Source organism: Podarcis muralis, chromosome 6, assembly GCF_964188315.1.
Source record: "Podarcis muralis chromosome 6, rPodMur119.hap1.1, whole genome shotgun sequence".
Taxonomy (NCBI): domain Eukaryota; kingdom Metazoa; phylum Chordata; class Lepidosauria; order Squamata; family Lacertidae; genus Podarcis; species Podarcis muralis.
Window position 1 is genome coordinate 90,800,008 of NC_135660.1, and position 26,978 is coordinate 90,826,985.

Sequence of the window (26,978 nt, forward strand, 5' to 3'; positions counted from 1 at the left end):
TTGCCTCCACAGAAAACCCTTGTCAAGAACAGGGCGACATAATTCAGATCAAACTGAGCGAACACACGGAACTGCTGCCAAAGGCTGACGGCACAGGAAGCACCACGATGCTGGTGGACACGGTTTTTGAAATGAACTACGCCACTGGCCAGTGGACCAGACTGAAGAAATACAAACCAATAACTAACGTTTCTTAAACAATTCGGTAATAAAGTGTAGACCAAACAGACCATAGAATAAGCCAGCATTGTACATAGTGTGTTGACTAGGCAGAACAACATTCCCGTTTAGGCCTCATTGTAAACCACCCAGAATACTCGTGGCGATCAGTTCCGGAAGCAGGAAGAAAAAGAGCAGAACGGCAATGCTTGTCTTTATTATTCTTGTCTAAGAGTCCCGGTGGCGTGTGTGTGTGTGTGTGTGTGTGTGCTTGTGCAGCGATTGCAGCAGATTGAAGAAGAGCTGAAATGCTTCTACCTTTTGCAGAAAGATTTATGTTCAAATGTCTTGAGAGGAATTGCCTTCCAGTTGAGACCATTTTTTGCAGCAGCGATGCCTAGTTTGACTCTAGGTTCTGCGTTTAAAATGGGCATGGCTGCATTTCTCTCCTTCGGCTTAGGGCGTGTTGGATGCCCCCCCCCCAATAGTGATTGTGAAAACATGAAGGGTAACACTGTTTGTTTGTTTGTTTGTTTGTGTAAAGCCCAACAACACAGTCGATTCATAGAACTGCATAATGGCAGATACATCAACTTACATGCATCTGTCCTGTAAACGGGCTACCTTTTTTTACATGTATACATTTAAAAAAATGTAAAGTAGCACTAAAGACCAAAAGGTTAAGGGGTTTGTTTTGGTCTGGATGGCACCTCATTTCTTCTGTGTGGAAATGCAGGACTCTTGATTTGCCCTCGGCTCTTTAAAGGTTCAGCTCTGCTTCAGGGTCACTTAACTAAGTTCTGAGAAATGGAAGCATGTTGCTTTTATGTTGAAACCAGCCCTTCTTCCCTCCTGCTCTTTTTTTTTTTTTTTTTTTTTTGCCCAGCTGGTACCTTTTGAATCTACCAAAGACTGGCCTTTGAAACAGTGTCTGTGAATGTCATGGCATGAAGTTACTTTGGAACAGCATCCCTGTGTCCATGTTGGAATGTGTTAAATACGAGTCATATTGGCAATTGGCTGGCTCACCCCTGATTTTTCCAGGGTTAATTTAGCTACCGTTGCTGGAGATGCATTTGTCAAGGAATGGCATCCTTCGGAATTTCCCTCCCCATCCACACGGACGTTACCTGCAGCTTCGCGAGATTGGAGAGCACCTTTTAGCAGCGGTCCTGTTGCAAAAGACTCTCTTCTCAGAGGGAGAAACGGAGGAGACTGCCTTCGGAGCAGTTTCCTAACTGCTATGCTTTCGGAACTTGATCATTTCAACAGTTTATGCTTGGACGATAATAGAAGGAATCTCACAACTGGCATTTCCACAAGAAATGGTGGGTACAGTTTTTAAAAAAATTAATAAAGCCGATGTCAAAGAGAGGCACAGATCATTCGCAATGTAAGAGCTTTGTGTTAGCCCGGGCTTTAAATTGGAGCAAACTAGATGCTAGCTTTTAAGCCAGGCTTATATTGGCATTTATCAAACTGCACCTGATCAGAGAATCCACTTAAGAGAATCTAAAGCTAGGAAAAGAGACAAAGTCTTATTTTACATTATATCCTGATGTAACCAAGCTGTGTCTCTGGTCTTTGGTTTGATGTTACTTGCCCCAAAGAACTTGGAGGGTGGGAATGAGTATTGACAACAGAATAACCTTTGTTCTGGGAGGAAAAAAAATTGCTCCTCAGCCAAACGATTATTAGGGATCAGTAGCAAATGTAAGGTTTCAGAAAGGGTTCCAGATAAAGGTCAGATATTTATTTAATTTTGTAAACAGCTAAAGCTAGACTATGAAGTAATACGGATTAAAAACAGGATGGTGGGCGTTTTTTTGGCCATTTGTTTTGGTTTCACAGAAAAACCCCCGAAACATAACTATCAGTTTGGATAGCCTTTAATTCAGAATCTTTTATAGATTTTATATTTTTGAAATTAGAAGCTACGGAAAGGTTAGTATGTTGAGCGTTTTAAAATGGCAGCTGGCAAGATGTAAGAGACCTGAGCTTCATTCTCGTTCTCTCACATCTAAATTTCAGCTATGATAGGAAGGCCAAGTGTTTAGGACATAAGATTTTTTTAAAAAGTTTAGCAGCTATCACAAACGATGTGATTGTTTTTAAAACGTTAATTATTTTGACATGTTTATCTTGTTCCTTTTTTTTTTGTCAGTTTTGAGTATGGCATGAATGTTAATGGCAAATTATTCAGATGGAAATGTTTAAAACATAAGCTACAAGTTGCAGGTTTAATCTTGTAAAGATTAAAATGATATAAACCAATGGATCAAAAGTTCTGCATGCCACGATAACTAAACATTGAGAATGTGATCAGACAGTTCTAGAAGTGAGGATAAAGAAAGCATTTGAATGTCTGTGAATATTTTTGAAATAACAGTACAGATGTTTGAAATACAGATGTGCTTGCCAGGGCAGACAATGAATAACAGTAAGCAAAGCACACACTAGTTTCAACACGATAGCATATTGTATTAGCCACAATATGCCACACATCTTGGCAAATGGAAGTTTGCATTCCCTTTTCTGTTTAGTTCATTTAGTGGGTACAAAAATGCTTACCGGGGGGTCTGGTGATGTTTAAATTTGCAGGAAGGAAGCTAGATGTGAAACTACAGATGGTAAACACCACCAGTTGAGGTGCTTTAAGAGGCAATATGCTCTGTAAAGAGATTTTTTGCGTGAAACCTCCCATCTTTTGTAACCTGTTGACATACGTAGCCAAAGCTGAACAGCTTGTTTCGTGGTAGGAGGAAGCCAATACATGTTACAATTTGAAGGTAGGGGTGTCTCCAGAGGGTCGAGAACATGCTTTTTACATGTGATAACCATTCCCACTTCTTTTTTGTCGCCCATCATTAACGTGGGAGGACTTCTCGGCGGTTTCAAAATAATATATGAACCCTCTCATTAGGGAGAGAAATTGCTAAGTCTCTACAAAGGGGGAGATCTACAACAGGCGAATACAATCTAAAATGTGCGACCCAGTTGTGATGCGACGAAGATCACCGCTGCCAGAAATAGCAAGACAAAGAGGCCATTCCTTTCATCGCTGGCGAGATCGTTCTGCTCATCCATCCAGGATCTTCAGTCTGAGTGATGAAAGAAGCCAGACGCGAATGGCTGTCACAAAATTTCAGTTTCTTTTTGCCCAGCCATCAAGAGCAATTGAAACCCACCGGTTCCGTTGACAAAGCTTGAACGCAGACCTTAACCCTAAAGGGTTAACTACACTTTGAAAAATTCAGCTTTGGCTCTTGCCTTTGGTAACCACACAACTCTTTCCCCCACGGATCATGTTGAAGTGACACTTGCCAAACTTATCGAAGGTACTTTGATACTGTAGCTTGGAATTGCATTTTCACAGCAGAATCTGAAATCGGGAGAAATGTTTTAAGACCAGGCAAAAGTTTTAAGTCGGAGCCCTCTGGGAAACTGGTACCTTTATAACAAGCAATGTTTTGTAAAATGTTGCATGTTTTCTAATCTATTTTGTGTTTGTACAGATGTAAATTCAAAACCTCATGTCCTTGGGTACATATTTTCAGCATAATATAGTATGTATAATAAAGTTCAGATTTTTCTAAATAACTTCTCCTTCTTGTAGCATCATAATGTGCAGCTATTCTTTCTAATTTGTTTCTATTGGGTTCTTTGTGTTACACTGCTCCCTGTACCTGTTTGCTATGCTGTCTCCACTTTCAATTCGTAGTCTTTTTCACGGTTTACATTTGTTGAGACATTTTTGTCATAGACATCTTACAATTGGGGGAAGGGGGGGAGATGGGGGTTGTTCTGTTGTTCTATTGCCTATTCTCAGAGAGGGGGGTGTTGTCAGCATCACGGGGTGGGTCCTTTGTGTATTTTTTATTGATATTGTGAGAAGTTGGGGTTCCCGAGCTTCGTTGGTTGTGTTTAGTCAATTGCGCTGTGTCTTATTTGTGTGAAGGTTGTTGGGTCAGCTTAGCCATATTGATTTGTATGCTGTTGTGGGGGGGGGGTAGGTCATTGTCCTGCATATGTAATAAAGGGGAACCTCACTGGGGTGAGGGACGCGGGTGGCGCTGTGGGTTAAACCACAGAGCCTAGGACTTGCCGATCAGAAGGTCGGCAGTTCGAATCCTGAAACGGGGTGAGCTCCCGTTGCTCGGTCCCTGCTCCTGCCAACCTAGCAGTTTGAAAACAGACGTTGCAAGTAGATAAATAGGTACCACTCCAGCGGAAAAGTAAATGGTGTTTCCGTGCGCTGCTCTGGTTCGGCAGAAGCAGCTTAGTCATGCTGGCCACATGACCTGGAAGCTGTACGCCGGCTCCCTCAGCCAATAAAGCGAGATGAGCGCCGCAACCCCAGAGTCGGCCACGGCTGGACCTAATGGTCAGGGGTCCCTTTACCTTTTACACTGGGGTGAAGGCATCCTCTGTAGCTTGTCCCTGTGCTAGTTTGAGTTGGTTGGTTAACTTTTCTAGTACAGTGGTATCTCAGGTTACAGACTCCGCCAACCCAGAAATAGTACCTCGAGTTAAGAACTTTGCTTCAGGATAAGAACAGAAATTGCATGGCGGCGACAGCAGGTGGTCCCATTAGCTAAAGTGGTGCTTCAGGTTAAGAATAGTTTCAGGTTAAGAACGGACCTCCAGAACGAATTAAGTTCTTAAAACCCGAGGTACTACTGTACAGCGGTTTCTCATACGTTTTGGTACCAGTGGTCTATGTTCACTCCCGACAGGTCCTTCTAGTGTCTAGTTATGATATTTCTAGCTGCCAAGAGTGACTTATGAGTTCCTTGTACTGTACATGTGTGTTGTCGTCCTGGAAGATATTTAATCGGGCAAGTTCTGGAGTGGCTTCTATTGCCTGTTTTGTTATTTTGGAAATTTCCTGCAGCACCAATATCCAGAAGGATTGGATTTGGGGCCATTCCCACATGTGGAGGTACGTTATATGCCTATTGCGGTTCAATCTCTCCAGCATTTAGATGAATTTCCTGGGTGTATCTGTGCCAGCTTCCATGGTGTTAGGTATCATCTATATATATATATGTTTTAGGGTGAGTTCTTTTGGCCGAGGATGGATTTGAATGGTGATCTAGACCCTGGTCTCTAGACCATTGGGTATGGTTTAAACCATGTCCTATGTCCTGCTCCTGCTGGTTTTTAATTGTGGCCTGTAGTGTATTGGAGTAGTATTTTCTTAACATTCTTAACAGCAGTTATTCTTAACATTTAATTAGGTTTTACAGATGACATGTGCAAAGCACCGTATTTTTTTTGCTCTATAAGACGCACCAGACCACAAGGCGCACCTAGTTTTTGGAGGAGGAAAACAAGAGAAAAAATATTCTGAATCTCAGAAGCCAGAACAGCAAGAGGGATCGCTGCGCAGTGAAAGCATTAATCCCTCTTGCTGTTCTGGCTTCTGGGATAGCTGCGCAGCCTGCATTCGCCCCATAAGACGCACACACATTTCCCCTTACTTTTTAGGAGGGAAAAAGTGAGTCTTATAGAGCAAAAAATACGGTATCTAATGGTTCTTTTTTTCAACTTGGTCTGTTTTGAGTGAATGGTACACAATATTGCTACTGCTCATATTCATGTTGGCAGTGGTTCCATCTTGTTTAATTGGCACTTATTTTACCCAGACCCCTCTCTGCTTATGTTAGTAGCTGCTGCTTAACTGTTTTTCTTTTCAGCTGGTGTAACTGCATCGTAAGGAAGACCAGCCTTTCACATGAGGTAGTGACATCCACTTTGCATATTAGTCAGGCAAGTGGGACAAACCATTCCAGGTTCTCCTCCATTCCCTGCAGAAAATGGACCTTCACGGTAGGTCCAACGTAACATTCTGTATTTCTCAAGATCTCAGTAAAAGAATACCAAGAGATTTATTTGTTCATTACAAGACAGCTGTGGTAGCCCCAAATTCCGATTGTGCCAAATTAGGGTTATGTCAAATTGTGGCAGCTTAAAACTGGAATACAATGCTCTGAGACAGTCAAACTTCTCATGTTAAAATTGCCAGTAGATTCATATGGCTGACTGCTGGAAGAATCACGGAGTTTCATTAAAGAAATGTTTCCCAACGACGCTGATTTGGGAAAACTATGACACTGTTTACAAATGGCATGAACCAAGATGGGCTGTCAACTTCGTTCCTTGCAGTTCAGTACAAGGCTGCTTCATTCCATGAAGATGAAATGGCCGCAATCTTTATTTGATTTTTTAAAGGTGGCAGACTAGATACCGTATTTTTCGCTCTATAAGATGCACCAGACCACAAGACGCACCTAGTTTTTGGAGGAGGAAAACAAGAAAAAAAATATTCTGAATCTCAGAAGCCAGAACAGCAAGAGGGATCGCTGCGCAGTGAAAGCAGTGATCCCTCTTGCTGTTTTGGCTTCTGTGATAGCTGTGCAGCTTGCATTCGCTCCATAAGACGCACACACATTTCCCCTTACTTTTTAGGAGGGAAAAGGTGAGTCTTGTAGAGCTAAAAATACGGGATTTTTCTCACTTTAGAATTTAAGTAAATAAACAACATTCAAACTGGCAGAGTTAACAGGAAAGGAACCCAATTGTCTGCATAACTGTTTGCATCTGCCAAAGGACTGTTGATAACAAAATATTATTTTAGAAGCTGCTGGTTAACTTCTTTTTCATTATCACCTTGATACAAAAAACCCACTATTTAGCTGCTGAAGACATTCATGGCTTTTAAAAAGAAGAGTAAATGAGCATTAGTATGGTTTTTTAAAGGCTTTTATTATGCAAATACAATCTAAAAAAAATGGGCATAGATTTTAATATCAATTTAAATGTGGACTTAGGTCACGGTATCATTTTCCTTCTTTGAAACTCAACAGGAGACAGTTCTTTCTTTCAAAGCTTTCGTTGTGGTATGCTGCCTGTTTCCATCATGTTCTTGTTCCTTGGCAGAATATTACAATAAAACAAAAATAAAATCCAAAGCAAACCAGACATCCTTCTGAACAGAGCTCAATGCATATGGTTATACTGAGCTCTGTGCCTCTAAACTGTATGACGTCCATATGCCTCACTTAATGCAGGTAATATAGGCAGCTCTACGCACAACGTTTTGCTTTAAAGGCTAATCATGTCTTTCTTAAGCACTATTTAAACACTTGCTGGGTGGTGACTACTATTTCAAAAAGCTATGCATATATGCCTTAATTGGTTGGAAATTAACACACCTTCAACTAGGAAATTCTGGAATGAATTGGTTTTTCACTCCTAACAGTTCAAGTGTTGTCATTATTGCTGAAGAGTAAACCTGGTTTGTCCTGAAAGTGGCTGAACTTTGCATGCCACAGTTCATGATCAGTGCAGAAGCAACAGAACACACTGCTGCAGTTGGCTCAGTGGATTAAAAATGATCTGCCCCAAACCCAATTCCTGCAGAATATATGTAAAAGACGTGTCCTTCCCTGACCCTATTCACAACTTATCTACAAGACAGCGTTGGCAGCAGGAACTGCAGTTCGTCATTATTTACATTCCTTCCTCTTCCATTTGTTTCTTTGTCTTCGTTTGCACTTCAGTGCGGCCAGTTTTCTAGGGGGTCTCTTCGCCTTCTTTTCAGCAAAATTCTCCCCGATGTGGTCCGAGCAGAACAACTGTCCAGTTAAGTTAGAATCAAGCACTGTCTCGTCTTGGTGGTTCTTGCAAAAAGAGTTTGGGCAGAAGTGGCAGAAGGAGACAGAAGGCTTGCCACATACATCACAGTGGTGCCAAGGGCACTCCCATTTTCCTACCAGCAGAAAAAGGGTACAGAGTCAATTCAGAAATAGCTGCATTCTTGTTTCAAATAATCTCAGCAGTGCCAATTACAGTGGTACCTTGGGTTACGAACTTAATTCGTTCCGGAGCTCCGTTCTTAACCTGATGTGCGCTTTTGCTAAAGGGGCCTCCTGCTGGCATGTGATTTCCATTTTCATCCTGGGGCAAAGTTCTCAACCCAAGGTACTACTTCCGGGTTAGCGGAGTTTGCAACCCAAAGTGTTTGTAACCCGAGGTACCACTGCAGATTTTAAAGTTGTGGAACCAAGTTCTGAGCTTGTAAGGCAGTCGCTAAAGAACCCTCCCTCTCATTCATATACCGTATTTTTCGCACAATAGGACGCACTTTTTCCCTCCTAAAAAGCAAGGGAAAATGTGTGTGCGTCCTATGGAGCGAATGCAGGCTTTCGCTGAAGCCTGGAGAGTGAGAGGGGTCAGTGCGCACCGACCCCTCTCGCTCTCCAGGCTTCAGGAAGCTATCCGCTAGCCGTGGGAGACCCAGCTCTCCCACGGCTAGCGGAGCGCTGCATTAATCCCGAAGCTTGGAGCGTGCGGAGCTCAGCGCGCCCCAAGCTTCGGGATTAGCGCTCCGCTAGCCGTGTCTAGGTTGCGGATAGCAGCCTGCTTCCCGGAGCGTTGGGCGCCCTGAAAGCAGGGCGCCCGGTGCTTCGGGAACACATCTGCAGCGTGGGGAGCCCTGCAGGAGTTCCCCGCAGGGCTCCCCATGCTGCGGATAGCAGCCTGCTGCCTGGAGGGTGGGGCCCGCTGAAGCAGAGCGCCCTGCGCGCCAGGCAGACATCAGCCAGCCCCACAAGCTCGGGGGACAGCAGGGAGGCGCAGCGCCACTATCCCGCTGTTCCTCGACCTGGTTCGGTTTCCCTGACCTGCTTTTGGGGGGGAAATAAAGGGAAATTTTTTTCCCTTTATTTCCCCCCCAAAAAACTAGGTGCGTCCTATGGTCCAGTGCGTCCAATCATGCGAAAAATACGGTACGTGTATTTCACCAAAGCATGGGCAGATAATATCTACTCAGACTTCCTAAAAGGTAATGGCAAAAGATGGTTGGGCTATGATTTCTAGGAATTCACTTGGATCCTGGACACACCATTTCAGTGCCATGGTGGAGCACTCCCTTGGGGGCAGGTATGCCAGGGGCCACAGGTCCATTTTCTCCCCCTCTTTCTGCCATCCCTTTTCTGTTTTTAATCTCCCTTACCACGCGGGTGGCGCTGTGGGTTAAACCACAGAGCCTAGGACTTGCCGATCAGAAGACCGGCAGTTCGAATCCCCCGTGACTGGGTGAGCTCCCATTGCTCGGTCCCTGCTCCTGCCAACCTAGCAGTTCAAAAGCACGTCAAAGTGCAAATAGATAAATAGGTACCGCTCCGGCGGGAAGGTAAATGGCGTTTCCGTGCGCTGCTCTGGTTTGCCAGAAGCGGCTTAGTCCTGCTGGCTACACGACCCGGAAGCTGTACACCGGCTCCCTCTGTCAATAAAGTGAGATGAGCGCCGCAACCCCAGTCGGCCACGGCTGGACCTAATGGTCAGGGGTCCCTTTACCTTTACCTAATGCAAGCCATGTATGAGCAGGGCATGAGCCCTGGACTCCCATGCCCCCCCCCCCATCTTCCTGGGAGAAGGACTTCAGCACCACCCTGGCTGGCTCACAAACGACGTGTTATGAAGGTGTCTTGTTCAAACCAAACAATAAAGTCCAGACTAGGGTGGGTAGTGGTTGAAGAAGCCAGTTTTAAAAGAAAGTGAAAGTAAAGGCTGCTTAAGCTTTCCCCTTGTCCTTTTCAAAAGGAAGACAAGGAGGAGCAGGCCATAAAGTCATGCCTTCACTTTTACTCACCAAAAGGGCGTTTCACCAAATCAAGGCACGAGAGATGATAAGCCTTGGTACAAGATTTTCGGTCGCATAATACAAGCTGGCCTCCATCACCGCAACGGAAGCAGTAATCCTCCGATTTTTTCCTTGCTTCGTTCTTTGTTTTGCGTCTCCTTGCTCTTCTTTTGGTTTTCTTTCCTTTCTCCTCCGAAGCATTAGAGGACGAATTCTTTAAAAAAAGAATGAGAAGCAAACCATTGCAGAGTTACAGCTTCCCAAGAGAAATTGCAGAAATCAATACTTGCAAGCCTTGAACACCTGCCTGCAAAGATCTGGAGCAAAAAGGAAAAGGTTGCTGGACTCAAACCAGAGCCGCTAGAAATGGACCGCTCTAGCAGTTCAGCCGCTTTTCTCAAATATTTTATATTTCTGAGCAGCGTTTGACAAACTAGATGAGGAAGAAGTGGCAGAAGTTAATAAAAGAATACATGGAGGAAGTGGCCACAGTGAAGTTTTTCTCTTGTAACACTTGAACTCATGTACCTCTGGCAAAGCTAAATATTGGAAGACTGGAATGTGCTCTCGTGGGAGCCAGTGATGGCCACCAACCTGGATGGCTTTAAAGGAGGATTAGACAAATTCATGGAGGAAAGGGCTACCATCAGCTACCAGCCATAATGCTTCTGTTCCAGATCCACGTTGGAGCTGGTATGCAGTTTTCCAATAAGCATTTAGGTGGGCAACTGGTTCAGTCCAGCAGGCTCGTATCATTTTCTTGAACTGGATGTTAAATATCGATAGGGTCCTGCAACTGAGGTGGGGGTGGGCAAATACGGCAATGTGATCGGCGCAGGGCATTCTGAAGTTTGCGGAAAATGTGGCAGCTTGCCTTTGGCCGGGAGTAGGCTGGATTGAATTTACAAGACCAGACCTTCAAGGTAGCTGCTAAATCTGATGACATATAAAGTGCTCAGCCAAGGATGGGGACTCTCAGACCCAGGGACCCAAATGCAGGTCACTCTGTGCTGAGTTTCATGCGCTCTGCAGCCCAGTCCCCCCTGAGCCCTGCCACCTCCTTGTCTTTGCCCAGACAGGCTACATTCTTGAACTGTGGTAATACATTTTGCTTGCCTGCCCCCTTTTAATAATAATAATAATAATAATAATAATAATACAGTGGTGCCTCGCAAGACGAAAAGAATCCGTTTTTTCGTCTTGCGAAGCAAGCCCATTAGCGGCTAAGCGGATTAGCGCTATTAGCGATTTAGCGGCTATTAAAGGCTTAGCGGCTAAGCTGTTAAAAGGCTATTAATGGCTTAGTGGCTTAGAAAAAGGGGGGGAAAGCGGGGGGGAAATGGCGAGACTCGCAAGACGTTTTCGTCTTGCGAAGCAAGCCCATAGGGAAATTTGTCTTGCGAAGCGCCTCCGAAACGGAAAACCCTTTCGTCTAGCGGGTTTTTCATCTTGCGAGGCATTCGTCTTGCGGGGCACCACTGTAATTTATTTATACCCTGCCCATCTGGCTGGGTCTCCCCAGCCACCCTGGGCGACTTCCAACAAAATATTAAAATACAACAGTCTACTAAACGTTAAAGCTTCCCTAAAGATGTCTTCTAAAAGTCTGGTGGTAGTTGTTCTCTTTGACATCTGGTGGGAGGGCGTTCCACAGGGTGGGTACCACTACCGAGAAGGCCCTCTGCCTGGTTCCCTGTAACTTGGCTTCTCGCAGCGAGGGAACCGCCAGAAGGCCCTTGGCACTGGACCTCAGCGTCCGGGCAGAACAATGGGGGTGGAGACGCTCCTTTTGCCCTGCCCACCACTGGCATGTGACAGGGTGTCCATGAGGGGGGCTGAAGAAGATCTCCCACCTTCTCTAAGCAGCTTGGACTTAGAAAATGCTGGTTTCCATACTAGCCCAACCAAGGACTGGTAGGGACCAGCCAGCCCAGATTAGCATCTAAGCACCACCAGGTAAGGTCACAGAAAGCAGAAACGTACTACTAGGGAAAAGACCCAAAAAGCACCCGGTGAACAACTGGCACCTATCATAAGCTCACTCTTGAGTTTTGGGAATTCTCTGCGCTTTGGGACTTATGGAAGGAGAGCAGAGTGAATAAAAATCAATGATTTCTTTTTCTTTTTTAAAATTGGAGTTAAATCGGGTTTTTAAAATGCTTTAAAAAGTATTTCCAAAGATAAGCCTTCTATTTAAGTTACATTATAGTCCAGAGGCTATTCATCAGGAAATAAGGATTTGTTTTAAGTTTTTCATGTGTGATAAAACTCAGTCTTAAGTTTTTTTGGTTTTTGTTTTTTAAAAAAACCCCACAAAAAAAAGTTTAACCACATCCGTTAACAAACACGGATACATATGCTACAATGTTATTCCTTTAGTTAAATAAATTGTTTAAATTGCTATGAAGGAAATGATTATTTTTCTCCTTCCAATAAAGTACCGCAAAAAGTTGTCCAAATATAAACAGTTAACTTATGAAACCTCACAATAATTTCATAATTATCTGTCTATGTATTTCTAATAGTATAACGAAATCAGCAATTTTTGATATAACTGTAAAAACTACTCTGAAAATTTACTCTTCCAAAAATGAAACCCTCCTCTGGTTGTAAATATTAAGATTATTCCAGCAAGAATGAGTTCTTCTGTAAAAAAATTTAAACAAAGTCTTACTAACTAGTGATTTAAATCAAATCCACCCAGAGGGAGAGTCACGCAGGCTACAGCTTCCAGGAGAAGCATTTGGGCAGAGTCCCTTCGACGGTGTAGGGCTATGTTTCCCCAAACTATCTTCTATCTAGTATGTACCGATCATGTCGCCTGCTCTAAATGTCGCCTGTATGTAATGTCACCGGATGTAAATTCTGTCTGAAAAGGTCCAAGACTTGCCAATTCCAGACGCTTTGATTGACACATTATAATTTGACCTCCCTGACCCACAGTAAACCGTCCTAATTTGGTGGCCTATCTTCGATTACCCATTTTCGTGGGTGGGACTTCTTGCTGTTTCACGCCAAGTGTAAACCTTTAACGGACAGAACAGCCTCTGTCTTGGGTTTCTCGTTGCCTTAGAGAGGTCGAATCTTTGTTGCGACAAATAAAACGATAAAAGGCTTTGGGGTTTGCCTGGTTGTTCTCTCTTATTTTCACTGACCGAGGAACCCAGCTTCTTAAGAAGAACTCAGGTAGGGAGTGTTGGCCCTAGCTGAGCACCAATTTCCACATATCATATATGTCACCCTGAGAACTTTGGGTGGGTGAAATAGAAACTAAGCGAAAACATGAATGCATTGTATTTATTCACTCTGCACGTTGTAAACTGCCCCGTGATCTTCGTATGAAGGGCAGCATATATATTTAACAACAACAACAACAAAAGAATAATAAATACCGTATTTTTTGCACCATAACACTCACTTTTTTCCTCCTAGAAAGTAAGGGGAAATGTCTGTGCGTGTTATGGAGGGAATGCCTACGGGTGGTGGGGGGATCTGATGCAGTCGTGAGCAGAGGATCCATGGTTCCCCTTCCTTCGCTCACGAGTGTAAGCGGCTCCTGTCCGGTTGGTTCCTTTAAAGCAAGCAGGCTCTTTGTCCCTCTCTCCTCCCTACTCAGCTCGCTAAGCCGGGGATGAGCGGGGAGGAGGGAGAAAAGCAGAGCCTGCTTGCTTTAAAGGAGCAAAGCTGGAGAGGAGAGGAGCCTTCTCTCCTTATACCCCTCTTCTTCATTATTAGCAGCATCCTTCTCCACCCACCTTATGCATGCTCCTTGTCCCTTGAGTGCTTTTCCCTCCCTCCCCACTTAAAACGTGGTTACAAAGCACGGATCCACATGGATCCTCAGGATTTTTGCATTGGGCTACTCCAAACTCACTGTCAGATCACATGTCTGTGGCCACAGCATGAACCACAAAAATCATTCATCCACTGTTTCGTTTAGAATATTTTTTTCTTGTTTTCCTCCTCTAAAAACTATGTGTGTGTTATGGTCGGGTGCGTGTTATAGAGTGAAAAATACAGTAATAATAATACATACCTTTGGTCTGTCTCCAAGAAAGCCACTACAGTTTGGAGCACCGCATTTACACACCGTTTTTTCATTGCCCAGACAGTCAAGATTGTAATTAAAAGTCAATTCTGTCCCTGAGTAAGAAAAAACAAAATAGATTTTTCACTGCAACTTCACACCTTTTCCGCTGGAAACCCCCCTCCCATGGCAATATAGGAGCAACTACAGTATAAGAGACGGAAAGGGGAACTGAAGATCAACAAAAGCAAGAACAACCATGCGATGGTTATTAGGATTTTGACATTGTATTTCAACCTATTCCTTTCTTCTCTGGCCTGTTTCTCCTGTTCGTGTCCCAGTGCCATATCGTTTTGATGTTTACATTTTCAAGTTTCACATCCTTACATTTTAGGAAAGTTGTGATTGTACAGCTAAAAAGACCTTAGTTTTTTATCTCTGTTTCTGGGAAACACTGACTGATTTCAAAGGAAATATTTTGTATACTGTAAAAGATCTATTCAGAGAGAGAGGGGAGATCAAAAGGCATGCAAGTGATTTACGTCGGTTCCAAAGCAAAGCTTGATCTGCTGTGGGAAGCAGGATCCCCTGTGCACTTCTGGTGACCGAGGCAGGTCCACCACACATGCGGAACTGGTCCCGGCACTGGAGTAAATTAAGAAGCCTGTGAACACTACAGAGGACACTTTTTACACAAGGCTCTGAGCTGCGGAAAACGATTCTGCCGTCCTAACGTTCGTATGTACCTGCCGGGATACTACACACAGCAAACAGTCCTACACGAGTGTCGCCATGTACAGTCCATTTCAGAGTCTCACAATTTGGTTGGCAGCTGTGGTTCATAAACCGGGAATAATTTCCTTTGGGTCCGGCGTCAATTATGCGGTCCTAAAAGTTGGGAATAGAACCAGACGGGATTTGGTTTAACGGCAAAGAAACGTTGCTCCGGCAGAGCTAATCATACATGTCGAGTTGAACTTGTAGCTCTTCACGCCAACACAATGCTAAAATAGGCAGGCAGACTCCCAACGTATCCCTAGTTGTAACTGTACTACATTTACCGAATCTTCCCAGGTTATAAAAAGATACAGGAACAGCGCCACTGGAAGCATCTTTCAAAAGAAGTCTTCATTTGTGTATCTTTCACGTAACTAAAATCGGCATAAATCTACTCAATATTAGATTCTTAAAAGATAAATGTAAGAACGGTGTACTAATAGTTTTTGAATCCTGTATGCTACAGCGTTCAAAATTATACAGAGCAGGAGATGAAAATGCAGTCAACCTATTGCTTTGCTTGGGGATGGAGGGTCTGAGAATTTGGCAGGAAGAATTATAATGATGGTGTGTGTTAGTTCATGTGTATTGAAGGAAATACTAGAATATCGGGGATATTAGGAGATCTACTGTGTAGACATTTAAAGTCTCCTTTGCTAGGTGGATCAGATCCTGCATTGCTGTAGTCCACGGGTAGGCAAACTAAGGCCCGGGGGCTGGATCTGGCCCAATCACCTTCTCAATCCGGCCCGCGGACGGTCCAGGAATCTGTGTGTTTTTACGTGAGTAGAATGTGTGCTTTTATTTAAAATGCATCTCTGGGTTATTTGTGGGGCATAGGAATTCATTCACACACACCCTCAATATAGTCCGGCCCCCTACAAGGTCTGAGGGACAGTGGACCAGCCCCCTGCTGAAAGTCTGCTGACCCCTGCTGTAGCCTAAGAGGCAGGCACCCCTACAAAACAGCTTGACACCCTCAGGTAAGCTGCTACTTCAGCGGTGCTCTGGCTCGCCAGAGCAGCGATGTCACGCTGGCCACGTGACCCGGAAGTGTCTCCGGACAGCGCTAGCCCCCGGCCTCTTGAGTGAGATGGGCGCACAACCCTAGAGTCTGTCAAGACAGGCCCGTACGGGCAGGGGTACCTTTACCTTGGGTTACTGACTCCGCTAACCTGGAAGTAGTACCTCAGGTTAAGAACTTGACCTCAGGATGAGAACAGAAATTGTGCACCGGCAGTGGGAGGCCCCATTAGCTAAAGTGGTACGTCAGGTTAAGAACAGTTTCAGGTTAAGAACGGACCTCCGGAATGAATTAAGTTTGTAACCAGAGGCACCACTGTAGTATACTGCCTTAAACCCATAGATCTCAGGGCAGTTAACAACATAAAATTCCACAGGAGTTCCCCGAACTTCAGAGCATGGGATAACACCCAAAAGTCATATGATTTGGCATTGATATTTGGCTTTTTAAAATTGTATTATAATTTGGAATGTTTTAATGTGGTTTTTATTGGAGTGTTAAAATGGAAATTCAGTATTATTTTTTAAAAACAACATAAGATTGCAATACAAAAACACACACAAAATACATAAGAAAAATAGGGGGGGGACCCCTTGAGAATAGCTTGTGTACAAGAGCAGCACCAATTCCACAACAAACTCCTGTTTGAGAAGCACCCTGAGGCAGCTTTTGCTGCCACTGATCACAGTGGTTTACGGCAGTTGTGTTTTTTCTTTTATCTAGGTGAACCATGAGATTCAAATCAAGACATTTTAAAATACTATACCTTATCAATAGTAAGCATATAAAAGTGGGTGATGTCGTTTTCCTGAGCAAACTTGATTCTTGCCATGCATTCCTCTTCGTCAATTAACTCACCAACGTACTCATTCACAAACTCACCCTGAGGAATAGATAATTTTATTTATTACAGACATACCTCGGGTTGAATATGCTTCGGGTTGAGCGCGTTCGAGTTGTGCTCTGCGACAACCCGTAAGTAATGGAGCGTGTTGCTTCCGGGTTTCACCGCTTGCGCGTGCGCAGAAGCAACGAAAAGTGTACAGATGTGCTGTCGCTGGTTATATTTGCTTCTAGATGCGAACGGGGCTCCAGAACGGATCCCATTCTTATCTAGAGGTACCACTGTATTTATTAACAGCATGCCACCCAATAATATACAATAACGTATCAAAATAGGAATCGTAGAAAACCAAAATGTAAAGTACAGCATAAAACATAACACAAAAGAACAAAATCATGCATGGTCTTTTTGAAGCAGGGAGATTAAAAAAATAAATAAATCTAATGAGTCTTATCCATACATCGTCTATTCCAGTGTTCCCCAACCTTGGGCCTCCAACTGTTTTTGGACTACAACTCCCATCATCCCTCGCTAGCAAGACCAGTGGTCAAGGATGATGGGAATTGTAGTCCAAAAACAGCTGGAGGCCCAAGGTTGGGGAATACTGGTCTATTCCATCTCCTCATCTCCCTTTTTATCCACCATTCTCTTTCCTTAAACCATCATTGCTCCCATATATTTCATTTTATTGATTTGTAAAATAAAAATACAAGATACAAACACAACACATAAGAAAAAAACAAGAACAAACCAAACCAATTAACTCCCCTGCCCCAAACACATTAAAAACCAGTCAAAGGCCTGGTTGAAGAGGAATGTTTTCACATGGCTCCTAAAGGTGTTTAATGGCACCAAATGAACCTCCCTGGGAGAACATTCCATAAACAGGGAGTTACCACATAAAAAGCCCATTTTGGGGCCTATGGCAACCACTGATGCTCTTAGATAATCCTTTCTAGACCTCGTGTCCCCTAGATGTTCTGTATCACAACTCCCATCAATCCATGGATGATGGAGTCCAAGATATCTGAGGGGCACTAGTTTGGGAAGGTGGCCCTAGAGGAAGCAAAATAAGAGAACCCAGTGCTACGTGTAGAGGGAAGAATTCTTCTTGTTCATCTTGAGCATCACAAGATGCTCCCATGAATGGACCCAACTCATTTAACGCCTACCTTTTTAATGTCTCGCTTTGCAACCAAACCCCATCCTTTGCCATCAGTCTTGATGATCTTCGTTTCAGGATACTGGCGCTTGGTGAAACACTGGTTTTGGCAGCGCTCTCCGGCCGGACAGACTTGTGGGTGGCATTCATACATTAGCATCCGATTTAGACACTCTGAATCTAAACCACAGGGGTTCTCATCAGAGGGTTTGCAATTGCATTTGGGAATCTCAGAAATGTCAGCAGTGTAAATCTGAACTTTTCCAAAAGGCTTATTTACCTGAATAACATATTAAAAAAACAACAACAATGAAGCAGTTATTGGCTATTATTTCTCAAAAAGGCAATCTATATTCCAACTCATTTAATCACTAAAATTCACACACCCACCCCCCAACTAATCTTGGAAGCAGCAGTCAATTCCGTTTCAGGCAATCATCAATCAACATGGCGCTCCGAAATATGACCTTGCCTGATTTTTGGTGTGACAGGACTAAAGTGTTTAAATTTCAAACTTGGCATGAATGTTCCTCAGGTGGGAGAAGCACTTTTCATTGGTGCTGGCTAGCGGTTCAAATTAACCTGTAGGTCTGAAATGTGACTTTGCCTGATTAAAACGGTGCCAGCCCGGATGCCTCTGAAGATATCATAGCCCCCTTTTGGCACTACACTGCCAAATCTGGCATAATGAACCCAACCTGCACCAATTTGGCCAGCTCTGACGATACCGTCTCCCAGTTTGGCTTGATAGTTCCAACACACACCAATTCAGATGCCACTGAAAATATTGTCCCTTGGCTCAGCACAAGGATCCTTGAGGGAGAACCAGCAGTCTTTATGTTTGGATACTAGGTGCCATTTTGAATCAAGATGGCGGACTGAAACATGACATTGGCGTGACTTTGCTTTAAGTGTCCAAACTGTGCTGATTTGTATGCCGCTGAAGGTTTTTCCACCCAGTTTGACATGACTTTGTCCAATTTGGTGCGACATTTACAACCAGAACCAGCGTGGATGCTTTTGAAGTTAATGTCACCCAACTCAGGACAATGGTTCCTGAGGGACAGGCAGCAATCTTTGCCTAGGTTTGGATGCCAGATAACATGTTGAATCAAGATGGACCAAATAAACCATAATTAATATTAGCATCCCCCAGACACAAACTGATTTAGGGCAAGGTGAGGCCCTGCCCCAGGTGAGGGACAGATTAGAGCCTTAAATTGGGTGTGTGAACAACCCTAAAACTCACAGATTAACTAGTCATATAAAAAACCACATCTATTCCCCCCCCCCCCAGATTCCCAGGCAGTGCAGTAATAATTTTTAAATTTCACAATCCTAGACATATCTGCTACCGACAACATCACTTTATTTATTCTTAAATAGCAGGAGAGAAACCATTCCTCAATAATATTGTTTTGGGTAAGGATTTGGTTTGTTCCACCTCCGTTCAAATGTGGATTTTAATTACCAACAGGTTTATATATTCTTCTCTAATATTCCAATGGGATTAAAACCCTTGATTTATCTATGAACTTGTTGTCTTTCCAAACTAGACGGGTAAGGGAACCGAAGAACTGCCTTTTATTTCTTCAGCCTTATGACTGATGCAAGGCTCTTCAAAGTGCCATATTCAGGTCAACTGTGAACAACAAGGGCTTGAAAAATGTTCCCATTGGTCCCAGTTCAAAAGGTCTTGGGACACAGCAATGGGCTGCATGTTAGGATCCTGCCCTAAAGAACAGGTGAACTAAGCTTCCAGGGTGGATCAAATGAACAGCACCTGCCCTCAAGCACCTTACCTTGATGTGTTTGTAAGGGGGAGGTTTGCGCTCATTTTCCTGCGTTTCTTTGGCTTCCCGTTGGAACTTTATCTCTCGGAAGCGGGATTCAGCTTCTTGCAAAGCTTTAAAAATAAACTATTTGCATGAATTGTAGGAACAAATATTTTATCCACATGAACATACCCTACCCTCTAACGTATAATGCGCAGGCAGAGATTATGAACATGCCCACTCACAGGATTTGAGGGAAGTGCTTGGATATTTGTACCTCAATTGTTTGATCCAGCAGCACTTCATATTATCTTTAGGGTTGACACCAATGTTAAATGCCATGTTTCAAATTAAAGAAACTCCACTATGAGGACTTTTAGGAAGTAGAAAATCAATGCCCAAGACTCTTTTATGTAATATATTTATGTATTTGCCCATTATCCCACCACCCCTTCAAGAGTTCCTACAGCAATTTACAACGCAGCCTAAAAACATACAACGTAATAGTAAAATCTAATACTTGAAATGAGTAAACAGAATATACAAATGAACCACAGTAAGACTTCTCCATACAGTGACCGTAAACACATCATTTAACTGCTTGAAAGACAAGATATTAGTCTGGAAGTAGGGATCTGCACCTTCAGAAAATTTCTGACATCCTTAGTGTTTACAGTGCTTTCAATTATTCAAATTGCATTACATGCATTATCTCAGTGACCCTTACAAGCTTGTAAAGCAGGTCAGTAATCACTATAAAAAAATTCCTTCCAGTAGCACCTTAAAGACCAACTAAGTTAGTTCTTGGTATGAGCTTTCATGTGCATGCACACTTCTTTAGATACACAGTTGATGGACTTCCATTTCATGCGGCTCAATGTGGTGCCTTCCATAGTTCCAGTTACAGATAGGTAGCCGTGTTGGTCTGCCATAGTCAAAACAAAAAAAAATCCTTCCAGTAGCACCTTAAAGACCAACTAAGTTAGTTCTTGGTATGAGCTTTCGTGTGCATGCACACTTCTTCAGATACACACGAAAGCTCATACCAAGAACTAACTTAGTTGGTCTTTAAGGTGCTACTGGAATGAATTTGTTTTGACTATGGCAGACCAACACGACTGCCTATCTGTAACAGTAATCACTATATTACAGATACAGAGGCTTGAAAATAGAGTGGCTGGACTAAGGTCACCTAGCCACTGTGTGACACTATAGAAGATCTGACAGGTTTCTGGGGAATATAGTGTTTCAAAGCATCTTCTGATCATCTCTGCTCATTCTTGTTTCTCCACTGCTGGATCTGCTGAAGGCCACAGTTGCAGTTACGTTCTCTCTCTCTCTCTCTTTTTAAAAGATAACCCCTGTTAATACCATTTCTAAAATAAATATACCCATCTCTTTGGGTGAAAAGCAAGTTGACAAGTTTCTTCAAATGCAATGCAAGCAGAAACAAAGAGAGTTAAAATGCAGCCTCAATCCATTTATAGCATTGTGGTTCATGGCTGAAGTGCAATGGTGTTTTATTTTAAAAATGGTACTATCACTAGACAGCATTTTAAAAAGCAGAGACATCACCTTGCCCACAAAGGTTCGTATAGTTAAAGCTATGGTTTTCCCAGTAGTGATGTATGGAAGTGAAAGCTGGACCATCAAGAAGGCTGATCGCCAAAGAACTGATGCTTTTGAATTATGATGCTGGAGGAGACTCTTGAGAGTCCCATGGACTGCAAGAAGATCAAACCTCTCCATTCTCAAGGAAATCAGCCCTGAGTGCTCACTGGAAGGACAGATCGTGAAACTGAGGCCCCAGTACTTTGGCCACCTCATAAGAGAAGACTCCCTGGAAAAGACCCTGATGTTGGGAAAGATGGAGGGCACAAGGAGAAGGGGACGACAGAGGACGAGATGATTGGACAGTGTTCTCAAAGCTACCAGCATGAGTTTGAGCAAACTGTGGGAGGCAGTGGAAGACAGGAGGGCCTGGCGTGCTCTGGTCCATGGGGTCACGAAGAGTCAGACACAACTAAACAACAACAACAACTATCACATTGTATTACAGTACTCTGCAGGAGTGCCAGCTTGGCTCTGCAATCATGGTGCATGACCCTGGCACAGAAATTTGGGGGTACCTGGCCCCTTCATGGGGAATTTGTGGGTGCCTGGGCACCCAGGTCCCCAGGGAGCTGGAACCTATGGTAGAGTCGAACCTCGGTTCCCGAACACCTCTGTTGTCGTACATTTCGGTTCTCGTACGCCGAAAACCCAGAAGTAAATGCTTCCGTTTTTAAACATTTTTTGGAACCCAAACATGTGACATGGCTTCTGCTGAGTGCAAGAAGCTCTTGCAACCAATGAGAAGCTGCGCCTCGGTTTTCAAATGTTTCGGAACCTGAACGGGCTTCCGGAACGGATTTCGTTTGAGAACCAAAGTACAACTGTACTCTGTTTTTAGCTTAATGATTAAATAGCCATACCATTTTTGAAGACTTTTCCAATTCCTTTAATTCCCTGGTACCGACTTCCCCTGTCTCCTTCCATATAGGGAAACACGCGAGCCTGATGCGTCCAGTAATAGTCTTTCGAGCCAAAGAAAAAGACAGGAAACTCTCCAATCTCATGTTTCATTTTCTGGATATTTGGAGGGACGTTTTTGGGATGGCAGACTTCTGCAGGCCACCATCTGCCCCAAAAGAAGAAGGGAGAATTTGAGAACCTTGTTCTCTCTGAAGAAAACCAAAAAAAGGTTGTTGAATCTCAGGCCCATCATGAATGGGCTCGTACAGGAATTCCTCCTGCTCAAGGAAAGGTTGGGATACAAGCATGCATTAATAAAAATAAAGGCCACTTCAAATAGTCATTCTATTTTTAGAAGTCCAAACCTGTAGTTTCCCAGCTTGACCCAAATAATATCCTGAAAATGGATTTTCTTTCCTGCTTTGCAGTCGTTGCAGTACCAGCTTCCATCCGGCATTTCAATGTTTAAACAATCTGGGTGAAACGCTGCAGGGCAAGATTCACAACATAAAAGGCTTCCCCCTGCAAGAAAAGAAATCCACATTTAAATAGCAATGTACTTGCTGAACGGTCGGCAGCACAAGTCACCTAACGGGAGGAGAAAGGGAGCCTGGGACAACACACAGTGATCTGCCTGAACACCTGGCCTCCTGGATGCCTCCGAACGGTGAACGTGATCCCTCACAGGTAATGCAACTTTGTTCAGAACAGGTTGCACTTCTAATCTAGGGGGTGGAGCACCTTTTCTAGCTGGGGAGGGGGCACATCTCTTCACGGGGAACTTTCCAAGGGCCACATGGCAGTGGCAGGCAGGCAGGAGCTACCAATAAAACTGGTCAGTCACAGGAATGGTTCTATTTCTTACAAATGCATTTTTGTCTGTGGAAAGAGGCAGGTTCCGCAAACCTTTATGTATTTGTCACCAGTACATGTTTTTAATGTTTGATCGCTTTATTATTATTATTATTATTATTATTACTCTGTTGGGAGCCACCCAGAGTGGCTTGGGAAACTCAGCCATATGGGTGGGGTAATAATAATAATAATAATAATAATAATAATAATAATAATAATAATTACAATCCTCAAACCTTGTTGCTTGCATTTTTAACCATGTGTTTATTATGGTCAGCCAACCAATGACAGGACGTGAAGGATTTTTGTACAAATTCACAACCTCGGTGAAAGAAATTATGTAAAAATGATAAGCTAAAACTAACAATTAAGACACCTGAGACTTATATCTCAATGTAGTTTAGATGTGGTTCTAAGACAGTCACCTATACAGGCATTAACCAGGCCATATACCTGGTGCACATGACAATGGGCAGGTGTTTTCTTAACTGTCCAGTACTGTATTCATTGGTCCCCTCAAGGAAGATACTGAGAAGGGACTCTATAGAATCTATGGCAAAGACTGAGGACAAAACTATCTTCTAAGAGGATATATTAGGTAAAGGTAAAGGGACCCCTGACCATTAGGTCCAGTCGAGACCGACTCTGGGGTTGCAGCGCTCATCTTGTTTTATTGGCCGAGGGAGCCGGCGTACAGCTTCCGGGTCATGTGGCCAGCATGACTAAGCCGCTTCTGGCGAAATCAGAGCAGAGCACGGAAACGCCGTTGACCTTCCTGCTAGAGCGGTATCTATTTATCTACTTGCACTTTGATGTGCTTTTGAACTGCTAGGTGGGCAGGAGCAGGGACCGAGCTCACCCCGTCGCGGGGATTCGAACCGCCGACCTTCTGATCGGCAAGTCCTAGGCTCTGTGGTTTAACCCACAGCACCACATATGTCCCAAGAGGATATATTATGCCCTCTCTAACCTCAATAACACTGTAATAAAGGGACATGTGTCTGCGTGCCTTACTGCAAGTGCTCCACACACTGATACATTTAGACATAGAATTGTAGAGTCGGAAGCGACCCGAAGTTTCACCTTGTGCAGGCACGTCCAACTCCCAAGAGACTGTGATCTACTCTCAGTATAAAAGAACTGGCAGTGATCGACTCATTGGAGGGAGGAGGAGCGTGTGTGGGGTGGGTGGATTGCCCAATGTTGTTGAACTCAGAGTTGCTGAGCTTTTTCGGGGTAGGATTGCCCAGAGTTCTTCAGCTTTTATTTGTTAACTTTTGGTAAACTTTATTTAATCCCACGATTGATAAGGGTCCTGCCATCTACCAGAATGAGCCGGGGGTCTACCGGTAGATCGCGATCTACCGGTTGGACGTGCCTGACCTAGGGTGACCAACCCCCTGCAATGCAGGAATGTGCAAATTCCTGGGTTCCAAATGCGGTCTTCCCGCACGCACCCTCACAACACACACATTTTGGAACGTCAAAGGAAGTTGTTTAAATATAATAAGCGAACTTTAAGGAAAGAAAACTTACTGCAGTAATGCAGTGGTGCCTTGCAAGACGAAATTAATCCGTTCCGCGAGTCTCTTCGTCTTGCGGTTTTTTCGTCTTGCGAAGCACGGCTATTAGCGGCTTAGCGGCTTTAAGAAAAAGGAAACAAACTCGCAAGAACTCGCAAGTCATTTCGTCTTGTGAAGCAAGCCCATAGGGAAATTCGTCTTGCGAAGCACCTCAAAAAACGGAAAACTCTTTCGTCTAGCGAGTTTTTCGTCTTGCGAGGCATTCGTCTTGCGGGGCACCACTGTACGTTCAATATCTTTTCAAAACAGTGAAATTTAAATGCCCATTACTTTTGTAAGAAAAAAATTAAGACACTCCTTTATTTACCTTTCGAGCATACAAAGCACCAGCTTACATTGACATGCGCGTGATGACTCTTCCCTTTAGTGGCAATGAAGTGGTTGGTGCAAACTATGCTGCTGGAAGTGATCACTGAGCACCCTGCAGCAACGCAACCGTCTCCAGCATGGTAAGCTACAGGGCAGCGGACGCAACGCACCATTTTGCCTGGCGGAAACAAAAATAAAATAAAATAAAATAAAATAAAATAAAATAAATAAAAAATACACGTGCATCACCCTTTAAGAAGATTGACTGAAAATGTTGGGGAATCAGTGGGAAATTTCATTGCCAATGGCCACGGTTCGCATGGGAAATCTTACGCTGCAGTCCCACTGCACTTGGACAGCACTCAATCTTAATTTGCACTGATCTGCACCGAATGAGCAAAAGCAAGAACCTCCTTTGCCTTCCCTGCTCCCAAGTCTACCCCAACTAAAAGAGGAGCAGCCTTTTGGCGAGTAAGGCTGCTCTGGCACAGGGATTTCAATGGCCCACCCTAAGACAACCGTATCAACAAGCAAGCACTAAGGTCTGGGCTTTAGGGTACTGTAGCTGAAGTAGGATATCGGTTATGAGTTTGAAATGTAATAGGGAAGAAAAGAAATGCATACTGAGAGATTAGATTGGAAAATTTTCAGACAGGATTGATGGAAGTCAAAAATTTGAATAAGATGTAAAAGTATATTTAATTACTGTTGAAAATGGTATGTAAAAAAAACACACACTAATAAAAAATTATATATGTATATATATAAAAAGAAAATTATTTTCGCTCTTCCTTCAGCCTTTTTACAACCATCTCCTCCCCCATTTTATGCCCATCATCCTCACAGTGTCCTGTCCATCAATAAACTGTTCACAGCAATCAGTTATGGGACAGAAAAGTCCCATCAGGACACCAGCCCCAACCTGTGTGACTAGACCATGTAAATAATGCTCTTTAAGTAATATCTAAATATAATGGTTCAGTTCTGACAATCCTCCCAAACCATGGGGTGCTAATACAATGAGCAGCGACGAGCATCAGGCGCCTCTGGGTTCCCCTCTGTGTGTAGGGGAAGATTGGACACTCAGCTTCTGTTTTATAGCAAAGAACTCATTCCGATGATATTCATTCGACAAAACAAGACTTATCCACATCCTGGCTTCATTCTTAATGGCCATGTGGAAATTCCCAATACAGTAGAACCCCTACTTATGACCGCCTCTACTTGGGCCCAATCCAAGTTGCGACCATGGCAAACCCGGAAGTAAATACCGTGTTTTTCGCTCTATAAGATGCACCAGACCATAAGACGCACCTGGTTTTTGGAGGAGGAAAACAAGAAAAAAAATATTCTGAATCTCAGAAGCCAGAACAGCAAGAGGGATCGCTGCGCAGTGAAAGCAGCAATCCCTCTTGCTGTTCTGGCTTCTGTGATAGCTGTGCAGCCTGCATTCGCTCCATAAGAGGCACACACATTTCCCCTTACTTTTTAGGAGGGAAAAAGTAAGTCTTATAGAGCAAAAAATGCGGTACTTCTGCCATTTGCGCACGCACAGAAGCAGCTGCCACCAAATGCGTCTGCGCACAGCGGCACTTCTACTAGCGCCCCGGATCGACTTACGGCCAAACCTCCGGAACTGATTACGTCTGTAAGGAGAGGTTCCACTGTATATGTAGTTTTATCCTAGTACTAGTTATTTCTGAGAGCTTCTGCTGCTGGCATGGAAGCTCTTCATGCTTTTCGGTGAGTGTTCACATGACAAACGGCAGTAGCATCTAGGCTGTGGATAACATGGTGTGTGAATCACCTCTGCGACAGTACTCTAAATATGTAAGGTGGGGGAAGTAACAGAAAATAAATACCTTTGGATACTTTGGGATTTGAAGGGTTAGCAACGTGACAGTTCGCACAACTGTGGAGAGGGCATCGGAAACCCCTGTTCTCAAACACCGTGAGGCGAAACTTTTTCACGCAAGCTTCGTGGTAGAATTTTCCGCAGTGGGATACAATACAGCGTTTCACGACTGATTTTTTCTCTTTACACACAAAACATGTGTGAACGCCTAGTAAAAAGAATTAAAAACAAGTTGAATATTTTTAAACTCTAAAGACATACAAAACACCTTACTTCTACTGGTAATTAATTAAAACATCAGAAACTGAAGTTTCTAAATTAAAAAGCCGCCACCACACTTAATAAACATTGTGACTGATTAGTTTTCACATGTACTTCTTCACTAATGCATCTCCTATGAATATTTAAGACCATGATCCTAAATGCCTCTATCAGGGAAGCCAGA

General features: G+C 43.6%; 2 protein-coding genes across 3 annotated transcripts in view; one reads left to right on the forward strand and one right to left on the reverse strand.

The window, feature by feature from the left end:
• The window catches only part of NELFA (negative elongation factor complex member A), a 29,225-nt gene extending 25,466 nt beyond the window's left edge, over positions 1–3,759 (forward strand). The window contains exon 11 of the mRNA XM_028728863.2: positions 13–3,759. Coding sequence (XP_028584696.2) covers positions 13–197 — 185 coding nt within the window. The 3' untranslated portion in view covers positions 198–3,759. The remainder of the gene's footprint in view (positions 1–12) is intronic.
• Positions 3,760–6,906: 3,147 nt separating this feature from the next.
• NSD2 (nuclear receptor binding SET domain protein 2) overlaps positions 6,907–26,978 on the reverse strand; it is an 80,195-nt gene continuing 60,123 nt past the window's right edge. For both annotated transcript variants that reach the window (XM_028728858.2, XM_028728860.2), the window contains 11 exons: positions 26,541–26,741; positions 24,677–24,856; positions 22,297–22,453; positions 21,892–22,097; positions 19,445–19,548; positions 17,653–17,922; positions 16,403–16,519; positions 14,582–14,723; positions 13,845–13,951; positions 9,818–10,022; positions 6,907–7,933 (listed from right to left, as the gene is read on the reverse strand). In XM_028728858.2, the coding sequence (XP_028584691.1) occupies positions 7,671–7,933; positions 9,818–10,022; positions 13,845–13,951; positions 14,582–14,723; positions 16,403–16,519; positions 17,653–17,922; positions 19,445–19,548; positions 21,892–22,097; positions 22,297–22,453; positions 24,677–24,856; positions 26,541–26,741 (1,952 nt within the window). In that variant the 3' untranslated portion in view covers positions 6,907–7,670. The remainder of the gene's footprint in view (positions 7,934–9,817; positions 10,023–13,844; positions 13,952–14,581; positions 14,724–16,402; positions 16,520–17,652; positions 17,923–19,444; positions 19,549–21,891; positions 22,098–22,296; positions 22,454–24,676; positions 24,857–26,540; positions 26,742–26,978) is intronic.